Source organism: Oryctolagus cuniculus, chromosome 1 (assembly GCF_964237555.1).
Source record: "Oryctolagus cuniculus chromosome 1, mOryCun1.1, whole genome shotgun sequence".
NCBI lineage: Eukaryota > Metazoa > Chordata > Mammalia > Lagomorpha > Leporidae > Oryctolagus > Oryctolagus cuniculus.
In genome coordinates, this window is record NC_091432.1 from 147,065,051 (window position 1) to 147,092,192 (window position 27,142).

The following is a 27,142-nucleotide window of genomic DNA, read 5'->3' on the forward strand; positions in this document are numbered from 1 at the left end:
GCCAGCACAGGGGAAGTTGAGTCAGACAGGGACTTACAGAGGCAGCCAGCAATCAGTCAGGAGGTCATGGTGATCCTAGTATATAAATTCTCCATAAGCAGTTATTTGATACACAGCAATCCAGAGATTTATTGTGTATCTTGCCACTCCAAGCATGTAAGAAATAACAGAGTTAGGCAAGTCTCCATCTTAAGCCTGTGTTGGTCAGCTACGGGTGTGAGGCCTGGAGCCTCAGTTCTTGCATCTGTAAAAGGATGAAAATATTCACCTCCTCAGGGGGTTGAGACTTAGTAGCTTATGTCTGGGACAAAGCCCCTGACTTAGTGTGTAGCATGAGGCGGCTACTCAGCAGTGCTGCTTTGCCTTTCACTAGCCCACCTCACCTGGGCAGGGTCTATGTTCTAAAGGTCCCTCTTTCATGAAGTGTTTGAATGGCTGCTTGTGAACCAGCCCTTGCACTTGTAACCAAGGGCCATCCATCCTTGTTTCTGTGTTGAGGGTAGGTCTCAGTTTTTTAGCTTTGCACTTGCACCTGAAGAATGAGTTCCCAGTGTCCTGGTTGGAACTTGGAAGTAGGTAACATTGGCTGATTCTAGCACACTAGACATTTTACTAGGAATTAGAAATCGTTCAACAAATGCTGCATCATTATGGACTACCCTGATTTACCGGAAAAAAAAAAATAGTTGCTTAGAATGAAGAAGTGCAAAGAGAAAATATTGAGGAGTAGTCCCACATGTTTTGGACTGGATACTTAAAAGAAATAGCTGGAAAAAAGGATGATGACAAAGAGAGAATTGATAATCCCAGAGTTGATTTTTTTAAAGATTTCTTTATTTATTTGAAAGTTAGAATTGCACAGAGAGGTTAGGCAGAAGTCTTCCTTCAGATGGTTTACTCCCCAGTTGGCCACAATGGCCGGAGCTGCACCGATTTGAAGCCAGGAGCTTCTTCCGGGTTTCCCATACAAGTGCAGGGGCCCAAGGGCTTGGGCCATCTTCTGCTGCTTTCCCAGGCCATAGCAGAGAGCTGGATGGAAGCTAGAGCAACTGGGACTAGAACCGGTGCCCATATGGGATGCTGGTGCTTCAGGCCAGGGCGTTAACCCGCTGCACCACAGTGCTGGCCCCTCCTAGAGTTGATTTAAAAAAAAAAAATGAAGCTCTGTGGAGATACATAATCTTTAGACTTCAAATAGCAGGTGTCATAAACAGAAAGTAGAATAATTTTCAAATGGTTAACATGACCTTGGGCAGGATTTCAGGTGAGCAGAAGGTAAACAAGATCAGAAAGCAGTATTGTTAGTCACATTTTTACATGTATAAAACTATGGTCTTCCCCCACCCCCACAGCATTTTTGTGTGATTTTATGTAGAAGTTAAACTAATGCACACGTTGTGAAGATGCAAGTAAGTATAAAAAAAATTAAGATGGTACAACAGAGGTGCATCAAACTAGAAGGTGGAGGAGGTCTTGTATTTGAGTTCTGTCTTCTACCTTTTATTAACAGCATGTTATTGGTTTAAATGAATCAAGTCTAATGCCAATGGTGACTGCTTTTCAAGTCACTGATAACCTACTAAAGCAGGCAAGATGCATTCATGTGAAAAGCTTGATAATTGGACATGTAACTATGAGAGGACAAAAGAAAATCACACACACACACACACATTTAAGTTTTAATCTGAACCCTCCACCATGGTAAAGTGATGATTATCTCCATAGTAGGTAATTGCTAAATAAAGCAATTGTGGGATCCCTATAACCCACATTTTTCCATTTCTAACTTTTTAAAAAATCAATATGCTCTGCCTTCATAGAGATGGGATTTATTAATTGTATTTGGAAAAGAAAAATTAGTAAGAACAGTTTCCCACAGCTCCTGCTCCAGTCCCTCTTGGTTTGACTTCAGGGACAGGTTGTTGCATGTATCCCTAAGCCCCACCAACCTAACCTCCCCTTTGCATCTGGAAATTCTGCTCATGTGTGCTTCCGAGGAGTTATGTCCCACTGGGCCCATCTCTTGGTGCTGTCCCAGACCCGCAGGCCTACGTGAAGCCACCCACCTACTGCTGTCACAAGCTGTTGCAGGAATAGTAAGGCTGAGGACCAAGGTGAGGTGATGGAAAAGGCTAGGAAGAGAACTCACAGGCTGCAAGGAGCGACAACCATGTTGAGAAGGCAACAGGAGTCCAGGACATCAAACACAACCTGAAGGAGGTCAAGGAAACCATCATGGCTGCCGTGAGAAGCCCAGTGGAAGGGCCAGGCTGAGAGAACTGGTTCAATGCGTCCTCTTTTTTTTTTTTTTTTTTTTTTTGACTGGCAGAGTGGACAGTGAGAGAGAGAGACAGAGAGAAAGGTCTTCCTTTGCCCTTGGTTCACCCTCCAATGGCTGCCGCGGCCGGCGTGCTGCGGCCGGCGCACCGCGCTGATCCGATGGCAGGAGCCAGGAGCCAGGTGCTTTTCCTGGTCTCCCATGGGGTGCAGGGCCCAAGCACCTGGGCCATCCTCCACTGTCTTCCCGGGCCACAGCAGAGAGCTGGCCTGGAAGAGAGGCAACCGGGACAGAATCCGGCGCCCCGACCGGGACTAGAACCCGGTGTGCCGGCGCCGCTAGGCGGAGGATTAGCCTAGTGAGCCGCGGCGCTCTTCTAAATGTGGTCCAAGTGCCTGGCTTTTGACATCACTGCTTCAAGCCACACCCTCACTTGTCCTGCCTTCACCCTGCACCTGAGAGGCAGAATGGCCATGCGGAATTCACCTCACACATGGGCAGGAGTGTGTCCAAGCCACACCTTGACAGAACTCAGTATCAGTATTGCAGTGATACTGATAGTTAGGCATTATTCCCATTCCTACCTTAATTTTATAAAACAAAAGCTAGTCATGTGTTCAATATGGATAAAAATATTCTATCACTCTTTGTAAATCTTGGCTTACCCATCCCCACAAATAAACACCACACTTTAATACTACAGTTCTCACTGTATTTGATTGTAGATTGTTAATGAGGGGAAAGGTCCTAGGCTATGGGAGACTTAATTATCCTATTACCTGCCTCTCAGGACAAACACAACAGTCTGTTAAATGTGGTGCACATATATGAATTGTCCAGTTAATCTCCACCAAAATTACTCTGAGATACTGTGGGGTGAATAAGTGGAATATGAAATGGAAGATAGCTTTATTTTGAACAAGTTGCCTTTTAACATGTGTTAAGGTTTTTCTAAAATCAATCCAGGCCATGAGACAGATAATCTTTCTCATTGTTTTCAAAAATATTATAACTGAAAAATACATTGCAAAATAGAACATATAAAAAAACATGGTTTTCAGGGCAGAGTTGTGGCACAGCATTTTAAACTGTCATTTGCAATGCAGGCATCTCATATCAGAGCGCAGATTTGTGTCCTAGCTGTTCTGCTTCTGATCCAACTCTCTGCTAATGTCCACGCTGGGGTACAGCAGATGAAGGCCCAAGAGCTTGGGCACTTGCCACTTATGTGGGAGACCAGAATGGAGTTCCAGCCACCTGATTTTATCCTGACCCAACCTTGGCCTTTGCAGCCATTTGGGAGTGAACCAGCTGATGGAAGATTCTCAGATATTCATTCTCTCTCTCTCTCTCTCTCTCTCTCTCTCTCTCTCTCTTTGCCCCCAGCCCCCACCCTAATATTCTGCATTTCAACTGAATTAATGAATGAATAAATATTTTCTTAAAAGTTTTCTTACATGGGCCCTCTCACTAGGTGTCTGACACTATATACAAGAGCTGTCTGCTCCCTAAAGAGCTACTTTTAGGAATCACAAAACAGCTCAAACCCAAGCATACACTTTGGCCCCTTTGTGGAGAAGAATGGGGGAAACAAGATGGAAAGATGTATGAGTTTATAAGGCCAAGAAGGAATAGATTTGTCTAGAATTAGAACAATGAATTAGTGTTGCATTTTGTTAGACTTTCATGAGACTTTGTGTATTCTAAGTGGGTTTGACTGAACTTATAGTAGCAGGAAAATAATATTAATTAGTAGGGGTAGGTAAATTTTTTACATTGATATTTGTTTGAAAAAAATTCAAGCAGTAAACAATATATGCATAATAGAAAAAGAATTTTTCTGCCTGCCGGCACCCCGGGTTCTAGTCCTGGTCAGGGCGCTGGATTCTGTCCCGGTTGCTCCTCTTCCAGGCCAGCTCTCTGCTGTGGCCCTGAAGTGCAGTGGAGGATGGCCCAGGTCCTTGGGCCCTGCACCCACATGGGAGACCAGGAGAAGCACCTGGCTCCTGGCTTCGGATCAGCGCGGTGCGCCGGCTGCAGCGCGCCGGCCGCGGTGGCCGTTGGAGGGTGAACCAACGGCAAAGGAAGACCTTTCTCTCTGTCTCTCTCACTGTCCACTCTGCCTGTCCAAAAAAAAAAAAAAAAAAAAAATAGAAAAAAATTTTTTCTAAATGCAACCTTATATATACCTTATCTAGAACTTTAGGGGAATTATTAATTGTCAAGATCCTTTTTACCTTTCTAACTTCAGCATATATAATATTGTGAGTTTCATGTCTCAAAATTATATCTAGCTGTCTCTACAGCATGATGTCTTTTATTTTGGGAGGGTAGGGTCCAGGGTTGTAAATCATAGTAAAAGGGATTTAAGAATATTCAGAATTTATTGGGAGCCTTCCAGTGATTTGTTATTTGTATATTTATGTATAAATGTATATTTTTACCATGATCTAGTTTAATATAATTTAATCAAATTTATTCAATATCTAATTTTAATAACATTTTATATCCAAATGGTTAAATTTCCAATCCCATTTTCTTACATGGAAGACAAGGGTAATATTATTATTATATATTTTTTTTGATAGGCAGAGTGGACAGTGAGAGAGAGAGACAGAGAGAAAGGTCTTCCTTTTGCCGTTGGTTCAACCCCCAATGGCTGCTGCGGCCGGCGCACCACGCTAATCGGAAGCCAGGAGCCAGGTGCTTCTCCTGGTCTCCCATGTGGGTGCAGGGCCCAAGGACCTGGGCCATCCTCCACTGCACTCCCTGGCCACAGCAGAGAGCTGGCCTGGAAGAGGGGCAACCGGGACAGAATCCGGCGCCCCGACCGGGACTAGAACCCGGTGTGCTGGCGCCGCAGGCAGAGGATTAGTCTATTGAGCTATGGCGCCGGCCAATATTATTTTGAATGGTGTGTTTCTCCTCATGTATAAAATCTGGGCCTCCAAATGGGTGAGTTTATAGCTTTCTCTTCACTTGACAAGTCCAAGTGTATAATGGAAAGATGCATCCTTTGCATTTCAGAGCCCAGGACAAGGCAGCCATGCAGTTGAGTGAGTTGGAAGAGGAAATGGATCAGAGGATTCAGGCTGCAGAACATAAGACACGGAAAGATGTAAGTGTGGGATTGGCTGGACTGGCTGTTCATTCAGCAACTCTTTATGGAGCACTTTTTATGGACAAGACCCCAAGCACTCGTGGGTGTGGGTACAACAAATCCAGGCTCCCACAAATGTTGCCATTGCTGGGTTTTCTAGTGGTGGTGTTTTTTGGAGTTGGAGTAAGAAGAAAGAGAGAGAGTAATAGAGGAAGTACATAAAGCAGATAACTACTGATAGTGCTGAGTACAGCAGAGGAACAATGTGGATAATAGCAGTGACTAGGAGAGGAGACTGCTGAGGTTGGATGACTGGTGGCAAAAAGGTGTGAGAGGGAGAGCAGAGGGGCAGAGGTGATCTGAGTAATGTGGCTTGAGGAGGTGGCGGAACCAGCCTTTGGTGGAGAGGATGGGTTGACATACCCATACCTGTCTCTCTGTCCTTGTCTGCTGCCAAGTTTAGGTCTAGGTTACAATGAAATTAAAAATCTGTCTTCAAACTTTGGTGTTTTGCAATGTAATATACCTTTATTCAACACTGGCAGAACTGTTTAAAGTTGAAAGTCACATGCTATCTTCAGTATTTCTTTTGAATCAATAATTATCTTTTCCCCTTTAAAAACTAATGGTGACTAATGGTTACTGAAAACAGAAAATAGAAATATATTTCTTGGAGTGGTTAATGTGAGGTTAAAGGTTCTATTTTTATTCATTCATTTGAGCCATTATATGCTGTAGTGTTGCTTGCATTGTTTACCTTAGTAGCTTTTTATGGTAGTTTTTTTAGGTTGATGCAATACGTGAATGAAGGCAGTTTTACTTGTCTTTCTGATCTGAATGATGTTTTCTGTTTTTCTTGCCACATCACACTGGTTAGAGCAATAAAAATGATGAGAGTTGGTGTCGTTGTCTACATTCAGTCTTTTTTTCTTTAAATTTGGTGTAGGGGTGTGTTCATAAATCCCCTATATTAAGTTGACGTTCCTCTGTGTGCCTAGTGCACTGAGAGTCATTGCAGTTGTTGTTTTAATCAGGAATAAGTCTTGGATTTTGTCAGGTGCTTTTTCTGTGTCTACTGAAATGATCAGGTTTCTTTTCCTTTTTTATAGTTGTTTTGAATTATGTTGACTGAATTACACTGATTGTTGGGTGTGAAAACAAACTTGTGCTCTTGAGACAGGACCCAGTTGGCCATGATGAATTATCTTTTATATACATTGTTGAATTCAGTTCGCTAAATTTTATTTATCATATTTACATCTGAACTCATATGAGGTAATGGCTTGTAGTTTTAATGTCTTTGTCTGATTTTGGAATAAGACAAGTTCTGGTCTCATTGCAGGAATTGTAAAATATTCCTTCCAGATCGGTGTGCCACAAATCTGTGAAGAGTTTCTCCCAGCCACCACCATTTCTCACCTCATGACTGCAATAACCTCCATCTCACCCCCACACCTACTTGTACAGATTGGAACTGGAATAAGCTAGAGTGTTTATTTCCTTTATTCATTTTCTAATAAAGTATTTTTAAACTGTAAAAGTAGTTATATCTGGGTAGAAAGACTTGCATCCAGGTCTGTTTTGATGCCTACATGAGCAGCTCACTGTGCGGCCTCACTGTCTTCATCTACCTATGGGAGTAGGCAATACTTGTTGCCTCCCCCGTAAAGCTGGATGAACTCCAGATAGCCACTTTAGAAAAAGAGTACCAGTAGGGAAAACGTTGCTCTTCTACTAAGCATTTCCCACAGATTTTTTGGATTTATATGGAGCATGTAATTGTCAAGGAGTATTTAATTTACTTGGATTATTTAATAGAATCCTCATAATAACCCATTAAGTAAATGGAGGCATACAAGGAAGTTAAGCAGCTTGCTCAGGCTCAACAGCCGGTGAGAGGGCAGTAGGAGCCCCACCTGCGGCAAGTGTGCAAATGCGGTATCGTGCACCTTGGGGGAGGTGCCCACCCTCACCCCCCTCAGGACGTTTTTTGCCCTACCTCTCCGGTTTTTCTTAGTATCATTTCCTGAAGTCATCTCTGTTTTCTGTCTTCCCCCACTAGAATATCAATTTGCAATGTCCCCATGTCCATGAGGCCATTCTTGATATGTCAGTGAATATTTTTTTTTGTTTCGCTTGTTATTTTTTTTAACTTTTATTTAATGAATATAAATTTCCAAAGTACGATTTATGGATTACAATGGCTTCCCCCCCATACCGTCCCTCCCACCCACAACCCTCCCCTTTCCCACTCCCTCTCCCCTTCCATTCACATCATGATTCTTTTTCAATTATCTTAATATACAGAAGATCAGCTTAGTATACATTAAGTAAGGATTTCAACAGTTTGCTCCCACACAGAAACATAAAGTGAAAAATAATAGATGATTTTTTTTAAATGATGATGAAATCAGATCAGACCTATTGTCATGTTTAATCCCAGTGAAAATCAAGTTATCAAGTTGGGAGTTGATAATTTCTTTTTTTTTTTTTTTTTTTTACAGAGGATCAGTCTAGTATGCATTAAGTAAAGATTTCAATCGTTTGCACCCCCATAGAAACACAAAGTGAAATAGATTGTTTGAGTACTCGTTATAGCATTAAATCTCAATGCCCAGCACATTAAGGACAGAGATCCTACATGAGGAGTAAGTGCACAGTGACTCCTGTTGTTGGCTTTACCAATTGACACTCCTGTCTATGGCATCAGTAATCTCCCTATGCTCCAGTCATGAGTTTCCAAGGCTATGGAAGCCCTCTGAGTTCTCCGATTCTTATCTTGTTTAGACAAGGTCATAGTCAAAGTGGAGGTTCTCTCCTCCCTTCAGAGAAAGGTACCTCCTTCTTTGAAATGTCAGTGAATATTTATACATGAGATTTCACTGGTTATAAACATAAAGATGTTTGAATTCTGAACAGGGCATTTGCAATTATACAATTTAATAAGAGAAAAATGAGAAGGGACATAATGGAGAAAAACCAGCTTATGGTTTTTACATAGAAATTTGCAATGATAGGATTTGATTTCAGATAAAGCATGCGCTCTCAGAAAAAGGGCACGTCCACCAACTATACCTTCCTGAGTCCTGATGACATGACGACTTAGGCACATATTGGAGCTCTTAGCTGGGCCATATTTTAACTAATAATAGTAGTAATCATTACTTAACTGGTGTGCTGTTACCCTTTATCACAATGTAGGTATGGTCTCAGAGCTGTCACTCCAGAGTGATGTATGGATGCAGATTGTGGGGATTCTACAGTTCTTTTCACTTTTGCAGGCTCCAACTCCAGAACTCCTGCGTGTGTAAAGTTATTTGCTTTCTGTCTATCATCCCTTCCTACTCCTCCCTCCCTCCAGGTAGGAGAATTGAGGTCAGCCTTCATTTGACACAAAATGTTTTCACCTGCGGAGTCTTGAAGGCTGTTTAAGAGTCTGAATCTATTTAAATCAACAAAATATTTCTGTTTTTCTTGTAGGAAAAACGCAAAGCTGAGGAAGCTCTCACTGATCTCAGACGTCAGTATGAAACAGAAGTAGGGGATCTGCAGGTGACAATAAAAAAACTAAAAAAGGTAAGGATGTAGCAGCCGAACTTTCAGGAACAGCCTCAGTATCAACGAGTGTTTCACGCAATGACTAAAAAATTTGAAATTGCATTGAGGTGGCAGATAGAATCAGATTCCAGAGTCAAGCTGACTTCTTACTAAGATTTTTTTTAAGGGCACTTGAGTTTCTCCTCCATTTCCAGAGGCCACCTAGCTTTTCCATAGATTTAAAAAATGTTTCTGATCCCTTGAAGAGTTGTCCATCAAACCCCACTTTGATTCCTTTCATTTGCACCAACCAGGTACCCCCTTTAGTCCCCTTTGCCGAGTGCACTGCACACTTCTTGACAGTGTGTGGCACGGTCTCTCTTGGTCGTGCGCTTCTGTTCCCCTACTCCTAGTTAACTGATAGCTCGTCTGTGAATATTAGTCACATAATGCATATTGCTCCTTTAAGAAGAAAGCCCCAGACCTCAGGGACCCCTCCTGATCAGCCAGAGACAGGGAAGAGCTTGCTGAGGTATCCGCAGAGGTGTGATCTGGTTTGGCTTTGGCGGTTTCATTCAGTCATGTGCTGTCAGACATTTAACAAGTGACTCTGAAGTGGGATGCAGAGAGATGAGAGGGATTTCTAAAGTTTGCTGATTTCCATGGTATCAAAGACTCCCACCATTATTAATTTCACACTACCAAGTTGACAAGACTAAATGCAGACTGGGAAGAGATGCTCACCCACTGGTACAAGTTGTCTCCAGTACAGTATTCCACTCCATTGTTACACGTGGGCTGTTTGCATACCTAGTAGTTAAAATGAAAACAGGTAATTAAAAAACAATTGGTTCTGGCCGGTGCCGCGGCTCAACAGGCTAATCCTCCGCCTTGCGGCACCGGCACACCAGGTTCTAGTCCCGCTCGGGGCGCCGGATTTTGTCCCGGTTGCCCCTCTTCCTGTCCAGCTCTCTGCTGTAGCCAGGGAGTGCAGTGGAGGATGGCCCAAGTGCTTGGGCCCTGCACCCCATGGGAGACCAGGATAAGTACCTGGCTCCTGCCATCGGATCAGCGCGGTGCCATTGGAGGGTGAACCAACGGCAAAGGAAGACCTTTCTCTCTGTCTCTCTCTCTCACTGTCCACTCTGCCTGTCAAAACAAAACAAAACAAAACAAAAAAAAAACAATTGGTTCTGAATGTGACAGTAAGATTGAGTGACAATGAATTGTATTTTGCAAACTATTCTGAGTTAAACCTCTGGCAAGATTAAGAATTCTCCCCAATAGCCTTCTTGGAAAATTGTCACCAACGTCAACATTATGTTGACTTTTTATACCTATATACTCTGCCCAGTCCCCTGCTTGTGCCAAAGCCAGATTCTGCAAGTCACTGGTTTTACATATTCCTGTGGCTTCCAGGATCTTTAGACTAACACAGAGCTTCTTGCCCTGCTATCCTGACGTCATCTATGGTGAAAACCAAATGGCTCTGAACGGAGGCTGTGTGTCGGGAGTAACTGATGAGAACTGAGTCCTTGTTCAACCTGTAACGGTTTAAACCCTGCCTGCAGCTCCGTTCTGACCATTGTTAGTTTCTTATCTGTAAAAAAGGGGTTGATGATGAACTGTCCTGCCCAACTACAATAACTTGCATTTCATTAACTGTAGTTTGTTAAACTCTTTTTATAATTTAGAAAATTTAATTCTCAAACTTTCTCCCAGGGAGGTATAAATATCCTACTTTTACAGATATTGAGTTCCAGAGAGGTTGAGCAACTTCTTCAAAGTCACACAGCCAGTACCCCGTGGAGTTGTCTTACTGCAGTTTGTACTTTCATACTTATAGTAGACTTCGTGCCTGCCTGATGTGGTTCTTATGCAAAACAGTATGATGATTTATGACAGTGTGTTAAAGAGTGTTAACAACCCTAAAAAAGTTTACCAAAATTGATTACATTTGCCAATAACATATGCCACTTATTCTGAGAAATCCATTTTTTTAAAAAAGATTTATTTATTTATTTCGATGGCAGAATTACAGAGAGAGCAAGAGAGAGAGATTTTCCATCTGCTGGTTCACCCCCCAGATGGCTGCAGAGCCTGGGGCTGGCCCAGACAGAAACCAGGAACCTAGAACTCCATCTGAGTCTCCCACTTGGGTGTCAAGGGCCTAACTCCTTGGGCCATCTTCTGTTGCTTTCCCAGGCACATTAAAAAGAAACTGGATTGGAAGTACAGCAGTGAGACTGAACCAGTGCTTTTATGGGATGCTGGTGTTGCAGGCTACAGCGTAACCCATTTTGCCACAGCAGTGACCCCAAGAAGTCAACTTTACTCACAGTTTTTTTTTCTTTGAAGTCATAATGCATCTTGAAATCATTGGCTCTTCTCAGTCACCGTTAGCTGCATAGCAGTTGAGACACAGCTGAGTGTAAAAGCCTTTTGTTGATGTATGTGGCAAGGTGAAGTCCAGTGTCAAAGATCTCAGACCTGATGAAATATGGGGCCATTGTGATCAGTGCATAAATGTTCCATAAGTGAACACCCCAAGTCCACATAGTTCCTAGGGGGATGTGAGCTATTTGTTGGAGAGATATTTTTTGTTTTCCATGTTATAAGTGCTCCTGAACAGTTGATTCCAGTAATACTAATGACCCAACCAAAAAGCAATGCTTGTGTATTTTTTTTTTTTTTTGACAGGCAGAGTGGACAGTGAGAGAGAGAGACAGAGAGAAAGGTCTTCCTTTGCCATTGGTTCACCCTCCAATGGCCGCCGTGGCCGATGTGCTGCGGCCGGCGCACCGCGCTGATCCGAAGCCAGGAGCCAGGTGCTTCTCCTGGTCTCCCATGCGGGTGCAGGGCCCAAGCACTTGGGCCATCCTCCACTGCCTTCCCAGGCCACAGCAGAGAGCTGGCCTGGAAGAGGGGCAACCGGGACAGAATCCAGCGCCCTGACAGGGACTAGAACCCAGTGTGCCAGCGCCGCAAGGCAGAGGATTAGCCTAGTGAGCCACGGCGCCGGCCTGCTTGTGTCTTTTTTTAAAAAGATTTATTTTATTTATTTGAAAGATAGAGTTACAGAAAGAGGTAGAGACAGAGAGAGAGGTCTTCCATTCACTGGCTCACTCCCCACTTGACCACAACGGCCGGAGCTGCGCTGATCCGAAGCCAGGAGCTTCTTCCGGGTCTCTCATGTGGGTGCAGGGGCCCAAGGGCTTGATCCATCTTCTACTGCTTTCCCAGGCCATAGCAGAAGGCTGGATCAGAAGAGGAGCAGCTGGGACTAACACCAGCACCCATATGCGATGCCGGCACTTCAGGCCAGGGCTTTAACCCGTTGTGCCACAGCACCAGCCCCAATGCTTGTGTGTTTATATAATTGTGTTGTGTGTGTCTAGCTTCATGTCATGCACAGGTTTTGATTTCAGTAATTTGATAAGCATTTCTTTTATTTATTTATTTATTTTTTTGACAGGCAGAGTGGACAGTGAGAGAGAGAGACAGAGAGAAAGGTCTTCCTTTACCGCTGGTTCACCCTCCAGTGGCCGCTGCGGCCGGTGCACCACGCTGATCCGAAGACAGGAGCCAGGTGCTTCTCCTGGTCTCCCATGTAGGTGCAGGGCCCAAGGACTTGGGCCATCCTCCATTGCACTCCCAGGCCACAGCAGAGAGCTGGCCTGGAAGAGGGGCAACCGGGACAGAATTCAGCGCCCTGACCGGGATTAGAACCCGGTGTGCCTGTGCTGCAGGCGGAGGATTAGCCTAGTGAGCCACGGCGCCAGCCAATAAGCATTTCTTGAGTTTGTCATGGAGAAAACATAGGAGAATCTGACATGAATTCTGCTTTTAAAAAGTCTTTCACTTTAGAAGGGAGATTAAGACATTCCTACATACTTATAATACAGAACAAAAAGTATCAAGTATGGAATTTATAAAGCAGAACATAGAGGTCAAAACTTGAGTGGAACATAATTGAAAAAAGCTAAAATTGAGTTGCCTACTTGTTGAGTGTTTTCCAAAAATGACCTTTTAGTTGTTTTCAAGAAAATCCATTTAATGCTAAAATATTTTATAAATGCTTAAACTATTTAAAACGAACCTGCAAATCCTTATGCATTTTATGTAGGTTAGTAATATACAAAATAATATATGTTGAAAATTTAAGACTTCTATATTTTTCATATCTTTATTCAAGGATACCCCTATACTTATCCAAAGAAATTTGAAGTGAATTTGTAATTCAGCAGCTTTCATTTGCTCTTTCAGCTTGAAGAACAATCAAAACACATAAGTCAAAAGGAAGATGTGACTGCACTAAAAAAACAAATTTATGATTTATCAATGGTAAGAATCACTTTTTTTTAACCTACACTTCCTGTTAGACAACAAAAACTTAATCGTGCTGCTATGTCACTGTTCCAGGAATAGAAGCTTAAAGAGAAATGAATAGGCCAGTCAGAGAAGGTCTTTAAAATGTCTGTGAGCAAAGGTATTATTTATACTGGGTTTTGGCCTCAGTGACATGCCACCCATTGTGAATGCTGTTGTTTGTTGTCACTCCCTGTCTTCGTGGAGGAGCAACACTAAACCCTGCCTAGGCTTCATATCCGAGTCACGGCACCATTATGTCGTTCCCCCTCTTCGTGGAGGAGCAACACAGGACCCTGCGCTGTTCTTTCGTCTGCTCGGCCCTCCCCGGGTTTGCTGCTGGTTCTTCCCGGGTTGGCTACTGATCCTTCCACCTCCGTGGAAGGGCAGTTCCCCCTAGCCACATTCCCCACTTCCGCAGGGGAGCGGCACACCGCCGGCCGGCTCTCTCGGGGGCTGCACAGGTGTTCCTCTTAGATGTTCCCCTTAGATGTTCCTGGTGCATGCCGTCTCTCTCCTCCTTTATAGTCCTCCTCCACCAATCCTAACTCAGCTGCCCACACGCCGAGTACGCTGCTCTCCTCCAATCAGTAGCAAGTCCTACAGTTTATTGGTTGAACTGGAGGCAGCTGTGCGGAAGCTGTTTACTTCTCTCCCAGCGCCATATTGTGGGAGAGCAGATGCATAGAATAAGTCCCAATTCCAGTAACTCAGTCTAGTCCGGTTTGCTCCCCACATTTGTTTTTTTATTCAAAGTAATAAAAGACTTCCCACGCATTGGTAAATGCCATTCTTATCACCTCAGCTCTTTTGCATCCAGGCTTTTTGCAAAGGATGTAACTGCCCTGCCCTCCTTTCAACTTTTCTATTCCAGCCCATTTTACATCTTTTGCTGACCATATCTTTATTAATTCGGTTGCTGGAGTTGAGAACATTTACATTTGTTTTTCTCTTATTTTCTTTACTTTGATTTTAGATTGATTCCAAAATTTTAAAGTAAGTAATGAACACTTTCTTTTTTATGACCTTTGGTACTAGGTCGTAGGCTTGCATTTCTTCTTCTCCATTCATTTTCCCTATATGACTCAAAAGAAGGTTCCAGTCTGGTCAAGTGAATTCCCTGTATTCCTTAGCAGTTCCAAATGTTGATGCACCTTAGTTGCCTTTGTATTTGGATCATGACTTCTTAAAGAGTTACTTGGTTTTCTTAGATTTTCTTATTGGGTTATTAGTTTCCGGTTGTTTGAAGAAACCACCAGGGCATGAATTCGGCATAACAGTTGAGATGCCTCATTTATATTGGGGTGTTTGGGTTCAAATCCCTCCTCTACTCCTGGTTGCAGCTTCTTGCTAAGGTGCCCCTTAGAGGGCAGCAGGTAATGGCCCAAATACCAGGGGTGCCTACCACCCACATGGAAGCCCTGGGTGGAGTTCCTGTCTCCCTGCTTTGGCTGGCCCAGCCCTGGCTGTTGAGGGCATTCGGGAGGTGAAGCAGCAGATGAGAGAAAGTCAGTCTCCCCCCTCCCCCCTCCCAAATAAAGTAAATACATTTTTTTAAAAAAACTGTACTATCTTCATGATATCAGTGATATTTTAAGACTTCTTATTTATTTTTCCCAATTCGTGAAATTTGTTTTATTTTTCTCCCTGGAAATATTAATTTTGAAATCCATGACATTTCAGTTCTTAACAGGGCTGAATGGGACTTGATACCTATATGTCGTCCCTGAACTTATTTTCATTGGGTCTTTCACTGAATTGTAACACTTTTGTGTCACAGTTTTTCTTCTTTTGAGTGTTCATCCTCATTTTGGTATGGTACATTCCTAGGGACATTCTTTGGAAAGGGTATGTGAGAAATAAAATTTCTCAGTTTTTAATATCTGAATATATCTGTATGCCCCTCACGGTTTATTGAAAACTTGTCTATAAAGCCCACTCCTCTGGAATTTGTTCATTTAGGTCTTTGTAGCTCTCTCTCCCTCTCTTTCTGTGGTTCTCTCTCTCTCTTGCTCTGTTTTGTTGTTGTTTGTTTGTTTTCTAAATACCTGGCAATCCTTGATGATCTCTGTGATCTGTTCACAGTTTAAAGGGAAAGCTTATATTGGTTATTTTAGGGAACTGGTGTAGGAGTCCCTTGCAACCAGACAAACAACCGGTTTACCTCCAGGCTTCTCCCCTGAGAGGTGTTTTCTTAGAGCTCAGTGTGAAGCTGGCTGTCAGCCCCAGATACAGAACGCATGGGGCAGGGATATTCAGAGAGAAGCTCCGGCTTTCCTTATGGGAGTCATTAATTCCCTTTTAAAACGACAAGCTCTGCCTTGTTGCCTTTGGAGTCGATTCTGGCCGGCTGCTGTTCTTGCTGGGGGAAGGGCCTGGGGAAGTATCTTGGTGTTAGAACTGAAGCTCTGCTTCCGATCCCAGCTCTCTGGGTGCAGCCAGCCGCTTGCTGTCTTCTGTGTTCTGGGGTAGAGCCTTCAGCACACTTTTGGATTTCCCTGGGAGGACATTTCCATCCAGTTTCCATTTTCCAGAAACGTGTCTAAGTCACTTGACTGTTCATCAGCCCCTCTTCCATTAGCATCCATTTCCTTTGGTATTTCAGTGCTAATTCGGTTTCAGAAAGGAGAAAATAAAATCATGTGTTCAGTCCACCACCTTGAACCAGAGGCCTCTAGGGATCTTTTTTTTTTTAAAGAAAAATATAGAAATTTTCTAACGTACTAAATTATTTTTAAGTGCAAAACTTATAATGTTAAAGTCATAGGATTTATTGTAAAAAAAACAGTCTATCTTATAATAGCTACTGTTAATTCCACAGATTGTTAAAAATTACTTTTGTAGCTCTCATTAAGTAAAGTAGGTGTTCAAAGGTTTCATCTCAGTTAATTTGCCAAAAAAATTCCTAACGCCTCTATTGTTTGGTGCCTAATGTCAAGTATAAAAAAACTGAAGAATGGCCTTCAGGATGTAGATTTTTGATAATGTAATAACTTATAATAATTTGAAATTACTATGAATTGACAATCAGTTCTTTGAACAGTAAGATCTGAGGAATAGTGGAAAAGTGGGAGTGATATGTGGGAGGATCCAGTTCACTTCACTTCATTTCTCCCAGGCTAAAGACACTGAATCTAATATCTTGTACTTCTTCTTTTTTCTAGGAAAATCAGAAAGTTAAAAAAGATCTTTTAGAAGCACAGACAAGCATAGCCTTCCTTCAGAGTGAATTAGACGCTCTGAGAAGTGATTATGCTAACCAGAGTCTGAACTCTGAGAGGTAGGACACTCTGCGTTTTATTTTTCAGTTTGGGTGCAGTGTTGGCTGAGCTGATCATCTGTGTGTATGAATCTCAGTTCTGTAAGATTAAAGGAGTGCCCGTTAACTTATTTATGTGGTCTTTACTTTCTATTTTGCTTTCAGTGTCACAATTCCTAGTTCTCTATGTTTTCAATTATTTTAAAGGGACAAATTAATTCGTTTGATTATTGGCTGTTTAGGACAGTGCAGGGCTTGCTTAGTAAAATGGTTGAATTCTCTGGGAGCTAGAAGAATAAACCTAAAATGTCAAGAGTTGGTGCTTATTGAAGCTCCTTGCAGGCAGGAATCCTGACCATAAAACATAAACAAGGGAAAAGGAGATTTGTTAGGCAAGTACTTTTATTTTTTAATTTCTTCATTTTGCAGTATGGTATTAATAACCCCTGCTACATTCACACACACACACATGTATATAATGGATATATACATGGGTGTTTGTAGAGGGACTTATAAGTATAGAACATATAGGCATTTATATATGTGTGTCCCTCAGTACATGTACACTGGGGGGAAATATACGTTTTACTTTTTTTTTTTTTCACAAACGTTAATCAGAATTAAGGTCTTATAACAGAAAACAGTAAAACATTTATTAAGTATTTGCTATATACAGGTCCCTGAGCTAGAGAAAGAGTTAGGAGTTTGAAGTAAAAAAAAAAAAAAAAAAAAAAAAAGTGTGGTCTGTGCTTTCTGAAAACTTCAGGTTTATTTGAAAGAAGGAAAGTTACAGACATAAACAGTGTCAGAAATAATATCACCTACAGTGTCACAGCTGGGTTTTATTGGTGTGGTATCACAGAAGAGTTTTCTTTCCATTTAGAAGAGCTGAAGAATTTTTTTAAAAGCGGAGACTTGGGGAACAGGTTTGTGCTGGGCAAGTGGGGAGGAAGCAGCCCTGAGGGCAGCACCAGCAGCAGGAAGCTGGTGGCACTGCCATGGCCAGCAGCTGTGCTCAGCCGGGCAGGTGTAACTCCTTCTGCCCCCAGGACCCTAGGGGAGAGGCACTTCCAGCATGCACATGTTACACCTGGGGAAACAGAGTCACAGGTGTTCCAGGTGAGGCAACAGCCAAAGCCGGGGCAAGAACATAGGGGAGGCTGAGGCTGGTTTGGAGAGAGGTGGTCAGGCCACTGAACAGAAAGAGAGATTTTGAAGTGGAAGGCAACATGTAAAGAAATAAATAGTTGAAACGTTAGTTTAAGACTATAACATAAGGGCCCAGAATTTTTGGTTAAGGAATTTGAACTCCTATAGCCAGTCGAGAAGTTTTAGCTTTACCGTCCAGGGTGCACATGGACAGGTTTTTGTGCACACACTTGGAAGTCTGAGAGTTTTGGAAAGCTGGTGATGGGGTTTGTCTGCTGAGCATGGGGCTTTTGTTCTGAGTGCAGTTTGAGGAAGAGGCCCAGGGCTTCCATAATAAAGCAATAGAGGCAGTAAAACTGGAGTCGTTGGGGATCCCAGAAAGCCTGGTTCTGTGGTTTTTGGGTGAGGTGGGGAGGAAAAGCAGGGGTGAGGTTAAGTTAGGGAAAGGACAGAGAGTCACAGGAAAAGAGAAACCAGGTGCAGTTGAAATCCATGCATACCTTTTAAAATAATACACATTTGTCTTCTGTGTAGGAACTTCAGATTATTTTGGACCAAAATAAACTTATATTTTAATTTGATTTCCATGAACTTTTTAAAGTCGACTCCTGTAAGGCTTGGAGTGGGCAGAGAAGTTCAGAGGAATGAAGGGACCCTATATCACGCCTGCCTGTGGAGAGGGGCGTCAGGAGCAGACCTGGGGCTCAGAATTCAGTTCCAGTGAGGAAAATAGCCAGGCCGCTGGGTGCTGAATGTGGCAGAGGAGGGTGGAACCCGGCAGGAGGACGCACAGGGTGTGGGTGTGCTTGTGGAGTCTTGGGAGTGGCTGCTGATATCACAGAAGAACAGGGCAGGAGCAAAGATGAGGCAGGACCAGGGTCAAGGGCACACATCTTTGAGAAAAGGTGAGCAAGGGCCTGGGAGGTAGGTGCAAGGAAGGCAGGACTTGACACCTGATTCTCATTCAAACATAAAATATAATTTTACAGGGATCTGGAAATAATCCGAGAATACACAGAAGATCGAAATAATCTTGAGAGGCAAATTGAAATACTCCAGTAAGTTCTCATATAAAACCCTCATTACATTTGCATTCCATTTTTCTTTTGTTAATAAAACACATGCCACGTACAACACAGTTGTCCTATTTGGAGTCTGGGTTCACAGGTCAGTGTGTGTTTCTTTCACTACAGTGCCTTCCGTGCATCTGCCAGGTCTGTGATCTTTCTAATCCTAAGTAAATTATCCAAATGCAAGAAATAGTGAGAAGTCTGAAAGTCCTTGCAAGTCTGCTGATGTGTGCAGCCTGTCTGTATTAAGCCTCAGTAAAGAGTAATGGCGCTCATCTCTCAGCTTTCTCTGCTGCTCTTTACGTCAAGAGTCGGCCAGACTTCTCACGTTGGTATGTGTGAGACATGTGCCTCTGCAGTCATTCTTGAGTTGTTGTCCTACTACGCCACAGTGCCTGTTTTTCGTAGGTTTTCTTATTTTCTGGCTATGTAGAAATATTACTCCTGCTCTGTCAACTTCATAATGAAGTCACGAGTCCATGCTCTGAGGGCCTTGCCCGCCCAGCCTCCACCTCCCCATCTACTGTCTTTATTTTCTACCCAGGCAGTACTTTCTTCTCGTTTAAGTTCCTTTGAACCAATCACAGTCAGGCTTGACGGAATTTTTTGTTGTTGTCGTCACCATTTCGAATGCTTCTTAGGCCTCCCCTGTGCCAGCTATGGCGTTCAGTTACTGCAACAATCCTGGAATTCTCTTATTCATTCTTTCAGTTAACAGGTTTCTCAGTCAGCACCTTTTTCAGGTCAGGTATTCCAGGAGCCAGGGCAAGAACCACAAGCAGAAGGGGTGGGGGTGTCTTCCTCTGCATGGAGCTCATTTGGGGAGGAAAACAAACTGGTCAAGTGTTCAGACATAAATATGCAATGCCAATGGGAGAGGTGAGGTAAAGGAAAGGCACCTGTGCCCTGAGGGAGGCCTTGACCTCTCCAGGAAGGGCATCCATGTGTTCCTGGAGGAAGTGAGGACAGAGCTGAGCTCTGAAGGGTGAAGTGGCCTGAAACAAGGCAAGATTAGCCGCTCTGTGAGGCCGCAACCCCGCTGGTGTCCTCCCCGTGTAGAAGGGCAGCTCAGGCTCTGAAGGTACTGTGACGCCCAGAACGTCACAAGGAAGCAAGCTCCTGTGTTGGGATCTGAGCCCGAAGTTGAGATCAACACCAACCTGCATACCTGGTACAAGACAGTGCCTGATGGAACAGCACCAGGCCAGGCGTAGCCAGGAGGACAAAGAAAGCATGATGTCACACCGCATCCACGCCGGCTACAGGGGTGGGAGAGCCAGCCCTCGGGCTCAGGCATCCCGGGGGCTCCCTGAGCTGCTGAGGTCCACAGCATTGCCAATTCATTCTTAAAACACCATGAGGCCTCCAAAAAAAGATAACAAATCAATTAAGTTGTTGTACGTTGAATAAAGAATAGGATCTTGATTTATGAGATTTGAAGGGAAGTGGTAGGAAGTTGCAAAAGGGGGTGAGTGATTCCACCTTCTGAAGGCCGGATATGGAATAGTAGTGGAGATATTGATCCACATTTACTCATTATCTGTTTCTTTACTCTGCAGAACAGCGAACCGGAAGCTTCATGACAGTAACGATGGTCTTAGGAGTGCCCTTGAAAACAGCTACAGCAAGTTCAACAGATCCTTGGTATACTGTCTCATTTTATGATGCAGTTCAGTCCTTCTAGTACTAGAATAATTTGAAGGGGATGATTTCTTAGAGAATACTTTCATGTAGGTCCTTATAATGAGAAGTTCTTTCCATAAAATAGCAAAAGGCAATATTTTTCCAAATTAGAAAAATATGTTACCCTGCTACAGAAATAAATGCCTCCACATCAACCAAGTCTTTTGTTAGATAGTTTAGAACTAAAGAAAGGTGTATAAAATATGAGCTTTGCCTTGAGTGTTTAATGTCATAGGAAGTTAAGATGTATGCCGGTAGATAGTGTAAGAACAAGTGGAAACGCTCACGGAAGCAGAGCTAAAATATTGCTCACTTGAAAGGAAGGAGAGAGGGACCGGTGCTGTGGCGCAGTGGGTTAAAGCCCTGGCCTGCAGTGCCGGCATCCCATATTGGCGCTGGTTTGAGTCCCGGCAGCTCCACTTCCAATCCAGCTCTCTGCTATGGCCTGGGAATGCAGTAGGAAAAGACCAAAGTGCTTGGGCTCCTGCACCCGCATGGGTGACCTGGAAGAAGCTCCTTGGTTCCTGGATTCAGATAAACTCAGCTCTGGTTGTTGTGGCCGTTTGGGGAGTGAACCAGCAGATGGAAGACCTCTCTCTCTCTCTCTGGCCCTACCCCTCTCTGTAACTCTATCTTTCAAACAAATAAAATAAATTTAAAAAAAAAGAAAAAGAGGGAGAGAGTGCTTCTGTCTGGTTGATGGATTTAGTCACATTGAGTATTCCTTATGGTAGTGATATCATCAGCATAGGAGCTATGGTTTGAAAAGATTTAAGTCCAAGGAAGTTGGTATTCCAGGTTCCTAGCAAATCTGGTGAATTAGAGCACTGCTTAATGGAATTTGCAGTAGGGTTTAGACTTAAGATTAGAGAAGAGAGAGGTCGGTTATCTTTGCCAAAATTTTCCACTTGATTTTCATGCTTAGTTTTTATCATAATATGCATTTTCTCTGGACTTTTTGAAGATGGTGTGTGTGTGTGTGTGTGAGAGAGAGAGAGAGAGAGAGAAATGTTTACATGGAATAACAAATAATTGCTTATATATTACAGCGCGTAAATAATATATCACCAGGGAATACAATTTCTAGAAGCAGTCTTAAATTTAATGGTCATTCTCCTCAACCTCTGGGCTATGACAGGTATGTTAACATCTGTTTGTTTTTTAATTTGAATTCTAGATCAAGTAAAAGGGAGGCCAATTTCCATACAGATGAGTTAAAATAATGTAATATATTTGGGGCTCTAATTTCTGTTTTCTAGGATCTTACTTCAAAGTTCTGAGACATGAACCATGTAAAAATTAAAGGTAGAAATCCTTCAGAGACAGTAAAGTTTTTTTTAAAAGATATTCTGACGTCATTTGATGCCCCACCATTCCTTTGTTCCCTGATTCCATGTAACAAGACATGGATTCTGTAGGAGATGTTTCAGGGAAGCTCGTGAGGTTACTGCAGATCATGTGGTACAGGAACTTGAAACTGTTGTCATGGTCTGTAAGTGTCTAAGAGGTCTTGTGAGTTGTGCCCAGGGAAAGGAAACCCTTGAAACAGAAATCTGGCTAGTGGCTATTCACGAGCTACAATGCTGAAGGAGTCACATAGACTTATCAAATGTTAGAATTTAGTACTATTTAATCAATATCAAGTGAAAGATTTGGGGGCTATATTTTGTGAGACCTAGTAATTAACACTTAAAAAGTACTTCTGTGTTTATGTACGTGTATACACATTTGTCTAGTGTTCCTAGTTAAGTTAATCTTGTAGGATTCTTGAGATTGCAGATAAAAGTGAAAGCGTAAATAAAAGGTTTCCAGCTCTCTATTTCTTTGCAACTTTATGACTCAGTGTTCAAGCAATTTTCATTTGGGTAGATTTGGTATAAACATAATGTGGTTAATATCCTTGCGATAGCAATTGGTCAAGTTGCCATTCCAGAAAGCAAGGCTTATTGGTGATCACTTTTTTTTTTTTAATATTTATTTATTTATGGGGGCTGGTGCTGTGGCATAGTGGGTAAAGCTATCGCCTGCAGTGTCGGCCTCCCATATGAGCACCAGTTTGGGTCCCAGCTGCTCCACTTTTGTTCCAGCTCTCTGTTATGGTCTATGAAAGCAGTAGAAGATAGCCCAACTCACCTGGCCTCTGCCCCAACTTGGGAGACCCAGATGAAGCTCCTGGCTCCTGGCTTCAGATCAGCTCAGCTCTGGCCGTTGCAGCCATGTGGGTAGTGAACCAATGTATTGAAGATAGTTTTCTATTTATTTATTTATTTGAAAGGTAGAGTTACAGAGAGGCAAAGAGAGAGAGAGAGAGAGAGAGAGATGTCTTCCATTTGTTTGTTCACTGGCCAAATGGCCATATCAGCTGGGGCTAGGCCAGGCCAGAGCCAGGAGCCTGGAGCTTCCAGGTCTCCCACATAAGAGCAGGAGCACAAGCAATTGAGCCATTTTCTGCTGCTTTCTCAGACCATAGACAGCTGGAATGGAAATGGAACAGCCAGGTCTCGAACTGGTGCCGCTATAGGATGCTGGTGTTACAGGGGGTGGCTTTACTTGCTATGCCACCAGCCCCTGGTGATCTGTTAAATAAAAAACTTTGATGACTTATTGATTTATAGGCAACTGAGCACTCTTGTTATTGAGCAAAATGGATTTTTTAAAATGGGTAGGTGTGATACAATATTTCTGGAGTAATATTGAAGATCAGTTCTAAGCAAATGGGTGGGAAAAGTATATAACTCAAAATTATCTTAAAAATTTCACTATGATGTGTTTTTGAAAAGAGTAGACACCATGAATAAGGCTTGTAAGTACTGGACCACAAGGTCCTCCATGGAAGAGTCTAAGGGCATCGTCACATCACTAGTTCCTCCGAGTGGCAGGGACCCAGCACTCGCGTGTTCATCATGTTCCACCATGACTAGAGCCCACCGTGGTCTGTGCTGATATTCCTTTCTAGGGGGTGATTAATTCTATATAATTTTGGTGCTAGAATGAAAACTTGAAAATATGTTATACATTTAATTTTCTTGTTTTTATGGCTTTATTTGGTTTTAACTTGCAAATTTGTGTGAGTTTTGTGTTTTTTGAAAGCTCTCTAGTAAAAATATAACTTGTTTTTTATTTAACATAGTTAATTGCCATGGAAATACTCTCAGGGAAGATTTGAATGGCTTACTTTTTAAAAAGGATAAATATTTGAGTTTGCAAGAGTCTGGTTATACTTATATTTTTAATTAAGAGTCAGATATTTATGGGGGTGATCCCTCAAATCAGGATTTCACTCCTTCACTCCTTATTGAGAATACAATTGGATGGCTGGCTTTGTGGTATCATGGACAAAGTCTCCTTCTGTAACACCTGCATCCCATATGTGTGCTGGTTTATGTCCTGGCTGCTCTACTTCCTGTCCAGCTCCCTGCTGATGGCCTGGGAAAAAACAGCAGAAGATAGTTTAAGTACCTGGGCCCTGTCACCCACGTGGCAGACCTGGATGAAACTTCAGGATCCTGGCTTTGACCTGGCCCAATCCTGGCCATTGCAACCATCTGGAAAGTGAACCTGAACCAACAGAGATCTCTCTCTCTGTCTCTGTGTGTGTCTCCCTCTTTTTCTCTGTAACTCTTTCAAATAAATAAATCTTTTTAAAGAAATGCAGATAGGTTAAGGAGATAAAAGGAGTTTCAATCAGTAATGAACACAGGGAGCTAAAGTGGTTTGTACTCTGAGAATGGTGTTCTTATGTGCCTTACAAACTAACTAATCCATTTCAAATAGGTGCTCCAATATGGGATGCCGGCATTGCAAATTGTAGTGTAACCTGCTTCACCACTGACCCAGTCCCACAAATGTGGTTTTGTCTGAGATGCACATATTCTTATTTATAAATATATTCGAGGCATATTTATTTCTTCTTATTTCTCCCACTTGAAGACCTAGTACCTTGCTGATTCTACCTTTTCCATGTTGCATGCTATTAGGATGATGCAGATGCTAAGTAAGCTATAGCCAGTGTTACTTAAGTATAAACTTGGATTCTTACAAAAACAAAATGGAAAAGCAAATGTAAATGCAATTTCTTTGAATTTTATTGTTTGATGTTAATTTTTCCCTCACTCATAAAATTGCAGTGTCACAAATGCAAGAATCTGTAGTCAGGAGGTCTAGCCTTTGTCTGAGACATCTCCAGTGAAACATCTCTTCTCTGGGTGTTTCCAGACTATATGTAGACACTGAGTGTCAGAAAATGGGTCTCATTTCAGTACCACACGTTTCCCATTGTTCAGCATTTTCACCGAGTGGGTGAGAGACATGACCCCTAGTGGCCGGCGTTGTGGAGCAAAAGGTTAAATTTCTGCCTGCAGTGCAGGCATCCCACATGAGCACCGGTTCAAGTCCTGGCTGCTCTGCTTCTGATCCGGCTCCTTCCTAAGGTGCCTGGGGAAGCAGCAGAAGATGCCCAAGTGCTTGAGTCCCTGCCCCCACACAGGAGACCCAATTGGAGTTCAGACTCCTGACTTCAATTGGCCCAGCCCGAGCAGTTGCAGCCAAACCAGCAGATGGAAGACCCTCCCCAGTTACTCTACCTTTCAAATAAATAAATAATATCTTAAAAAAAGTAATATGACCTCCAGAAAAATTTACTACTTGGCTCTATTTTGTCTTGTGCAACCTGAAAGAGAACGGGCTCTTCTACACGTGTCAGCCCTTTAAGTATGTGAAGAGGGAAACCATTCAGACCTAAGTTGACTAACCCGATCCTCATATCCAAGAGTTTTGAGTCTCACACAGTCGTGATTGCCTGTCCCGCCTGGGTTCTTAGCATGCCCTTTGAGGTGTTCTCCGGAAATCTTAATGATTGAGAATGTGATGTGACCCTCCATTAACATTAAAAGGCTCACATACTCTATGTACACGTTTATTAACACAACTTGAGGCTGCACTTACATCTTGGGCACTTTTTCTATGAGGACACAAAGAGGGTGACTTCTAACAGCTTTGTTGAATAACTGTTTGATTTGAGGGCCTTTGAGAGAAAGGTCTTCCTTTGCCGTTGGTTCACCCTCCAATGGCCGCCGCGGCCAGCGTGCTGCGGCTGGCGCACCGCGCTGATCCGATGGCAGAAGCCAGGTACTTATCCTGGTCTCCCATGGGGTGCAGGGCCCAAGGACTTGGGCCATCCTCCACTGCACTCCCTGGCCACAGTAGAGAGCTGGCCTGGAAGAGGGGCAACCGGGACAGAATCCGGCGCCCCGACCGGGACTAGAACCCGGTGTGCTGGCGCTGCAAAGCGGAGGATTAGCCTAGTGAGCTACGGCGCCGGCCGCCCCGATGCTTAATCATAGAATCCATCCTGGCTCTCAGCAAAAGTGAGAATTTTGATCTTCCTGACTCCATCCTGGCTCTTGCCTGTCTGTGCAGTCTTGAGATTTGCCAGCCCTCAGGTCAAGCGGTCTCCTCCTCTGTCGCCAGGTCATCCCGCTCCTCCTATATGGATGAGGACTGTGACTCATTGGCCCTCTGCGATCCTATGCACAGGATGAATTGTGAAGTTGACAGCCTGCCTGAGAGCTGTTTCGACAGCGGCTTGTCTACCCTGAGGGATCCCAACGAGTACGACTCAGAGGTGGAATACAAACACCAGCGGGGATTTCAGAGGCCGCACGGGGCGCAGGAGAGCTTTGCGGGTGATGCTTCAGACACAGATGTAAGCTCCAGAAACTACCACGCTCGTGGCCCTTGTCTCTGTTGGAAATCTCTCACCATATTTGACTTTAGTCTGTCATAGAAATCCATTTTAAATGTTATAAATAGGAAGTTCAGTCAGTAGAATTTTTTTTCTACATCAATTAAGAAAAGAACCTCTTATGTAAGTCTACTCCCTAGCAATAATGACGGACTATAGATTCAGCTGTGTGGTTTTTTTTTGTCTCTTTTATCTATGATGTGCATGTGTCATGAGAGACTTTTCTAACTGCTGGCCTTTTTCTTTGTTTTTAATTTAAATAGGTCCCTGATATAAGGGATGAAGAGACATATGGCTCTGAAGGTGTGGCTGCTGTCTTGGACTGGAACTCCCAAGGATCTGTTAGTGAAGGCAGCGTGGTTGGTTCAATAAGAAGACCCATCTCCGCACTTTCACCCCATGTAGGTAGTCTCTGGTAACCCTTACTCATGAACACTTGATTTTCTGTGCCATGTTGTGTTTTCAGGAGCAAACTGGCACCACCTGTGTCACCCACTGTGGCTTTTTCCCCTAGACAGACACGGAGAATGACAGCCCCAGCTTGTCTAGCCCACAGAAGGCTTACAAGATTGTGCTTGCCGGGGATGCTGCGGTGGGGAAGTCCAGTTTCCTCATGAGACTTTGCAAGAATGAATTTCGAGGAAACACCAGTGCCACCCTGGGTATGCTCAATTTCAGTTAATAATGGGAAAATTACCTTCTTTACATAGGTTTTTTAAGTTTTTTTTTTTTTAAATTAATTAATTTATTTTTTTGACAGGCAGAGTGGATAGTGAGAGAGAGAGACAGAGAGAAAGGTCTTCCTTTTGCCGTTGATTCACCCTCCAATGGCCGCCGCAGCCGGCGCCCTGCAGCCGGCGCACCGCGCTGATCCGATGGCAGGAGCCAGGAGCCAGGTGCTTTTCCTGGTCTCCCATGGGGTGCAGGGCCCAAGCACCTGGGCCATCCTCCACTG

At 43.3% G+C, this 27,142-nt stretch overlaps 1 protein-coding gene across 2 annotated transcripts in view; it reads left to right on the top strand.

The window, feature by feature from the left end:
- The window catches only part of RASEF (RAS and EF-hand domain containing), a 97,615-nt gene that overhangs the window by 42,456 nt on the left and 28,017 nt on the right, over positions 1 to 27,142 (top strand). Inside the window, exons 3-12 of one of the 2 annotated variants that reach the window (XM_070050193.1) lie at positions 5,306 to 5,396; positions 8,859 to 8,954; positions 13,182 to 13,259; positions 16,448 to 16,563; positions 18,681 to 18,749; positions 20,321 to 20,405; positions 21,494 to 21,582; positions 25,914 to 26,148; positions 26,451 to 26,588; positions 26,702 to 26,849. In XM_070050193.1, the coding sequence (XP_069906294.1) occupies positions 5,306 to 5,396; positions 8,859 to 8,954; positions 13,182 to 13,259; positions 16,448 to 16,563; positions 18,681 to 18,749; positions 20,321 to 20,405; positions 21,494 to 21,582; positions 25,914 to 26,148; positions 26,451 to 26,588; positions 26,702 to 26,849 (1,145 nt within the window). The remainder of the gene's footprint in view (positions 1 to 5,305; positions 5,397 to 8,858; positions 8,955 to 13,181; positions 13,260 to 16,447; positions 16,564 to 18,680; positions 18,750 to 20,320; positions 20,406 to 21,493; positions 21,583 to 25,913; positions 26,149 to 26,450; positions 26,589 to 26,701; positions 26,850 to 27,142) is intronic. The other variant, XM_070050197.1, reaches the window with a different exon arrangement.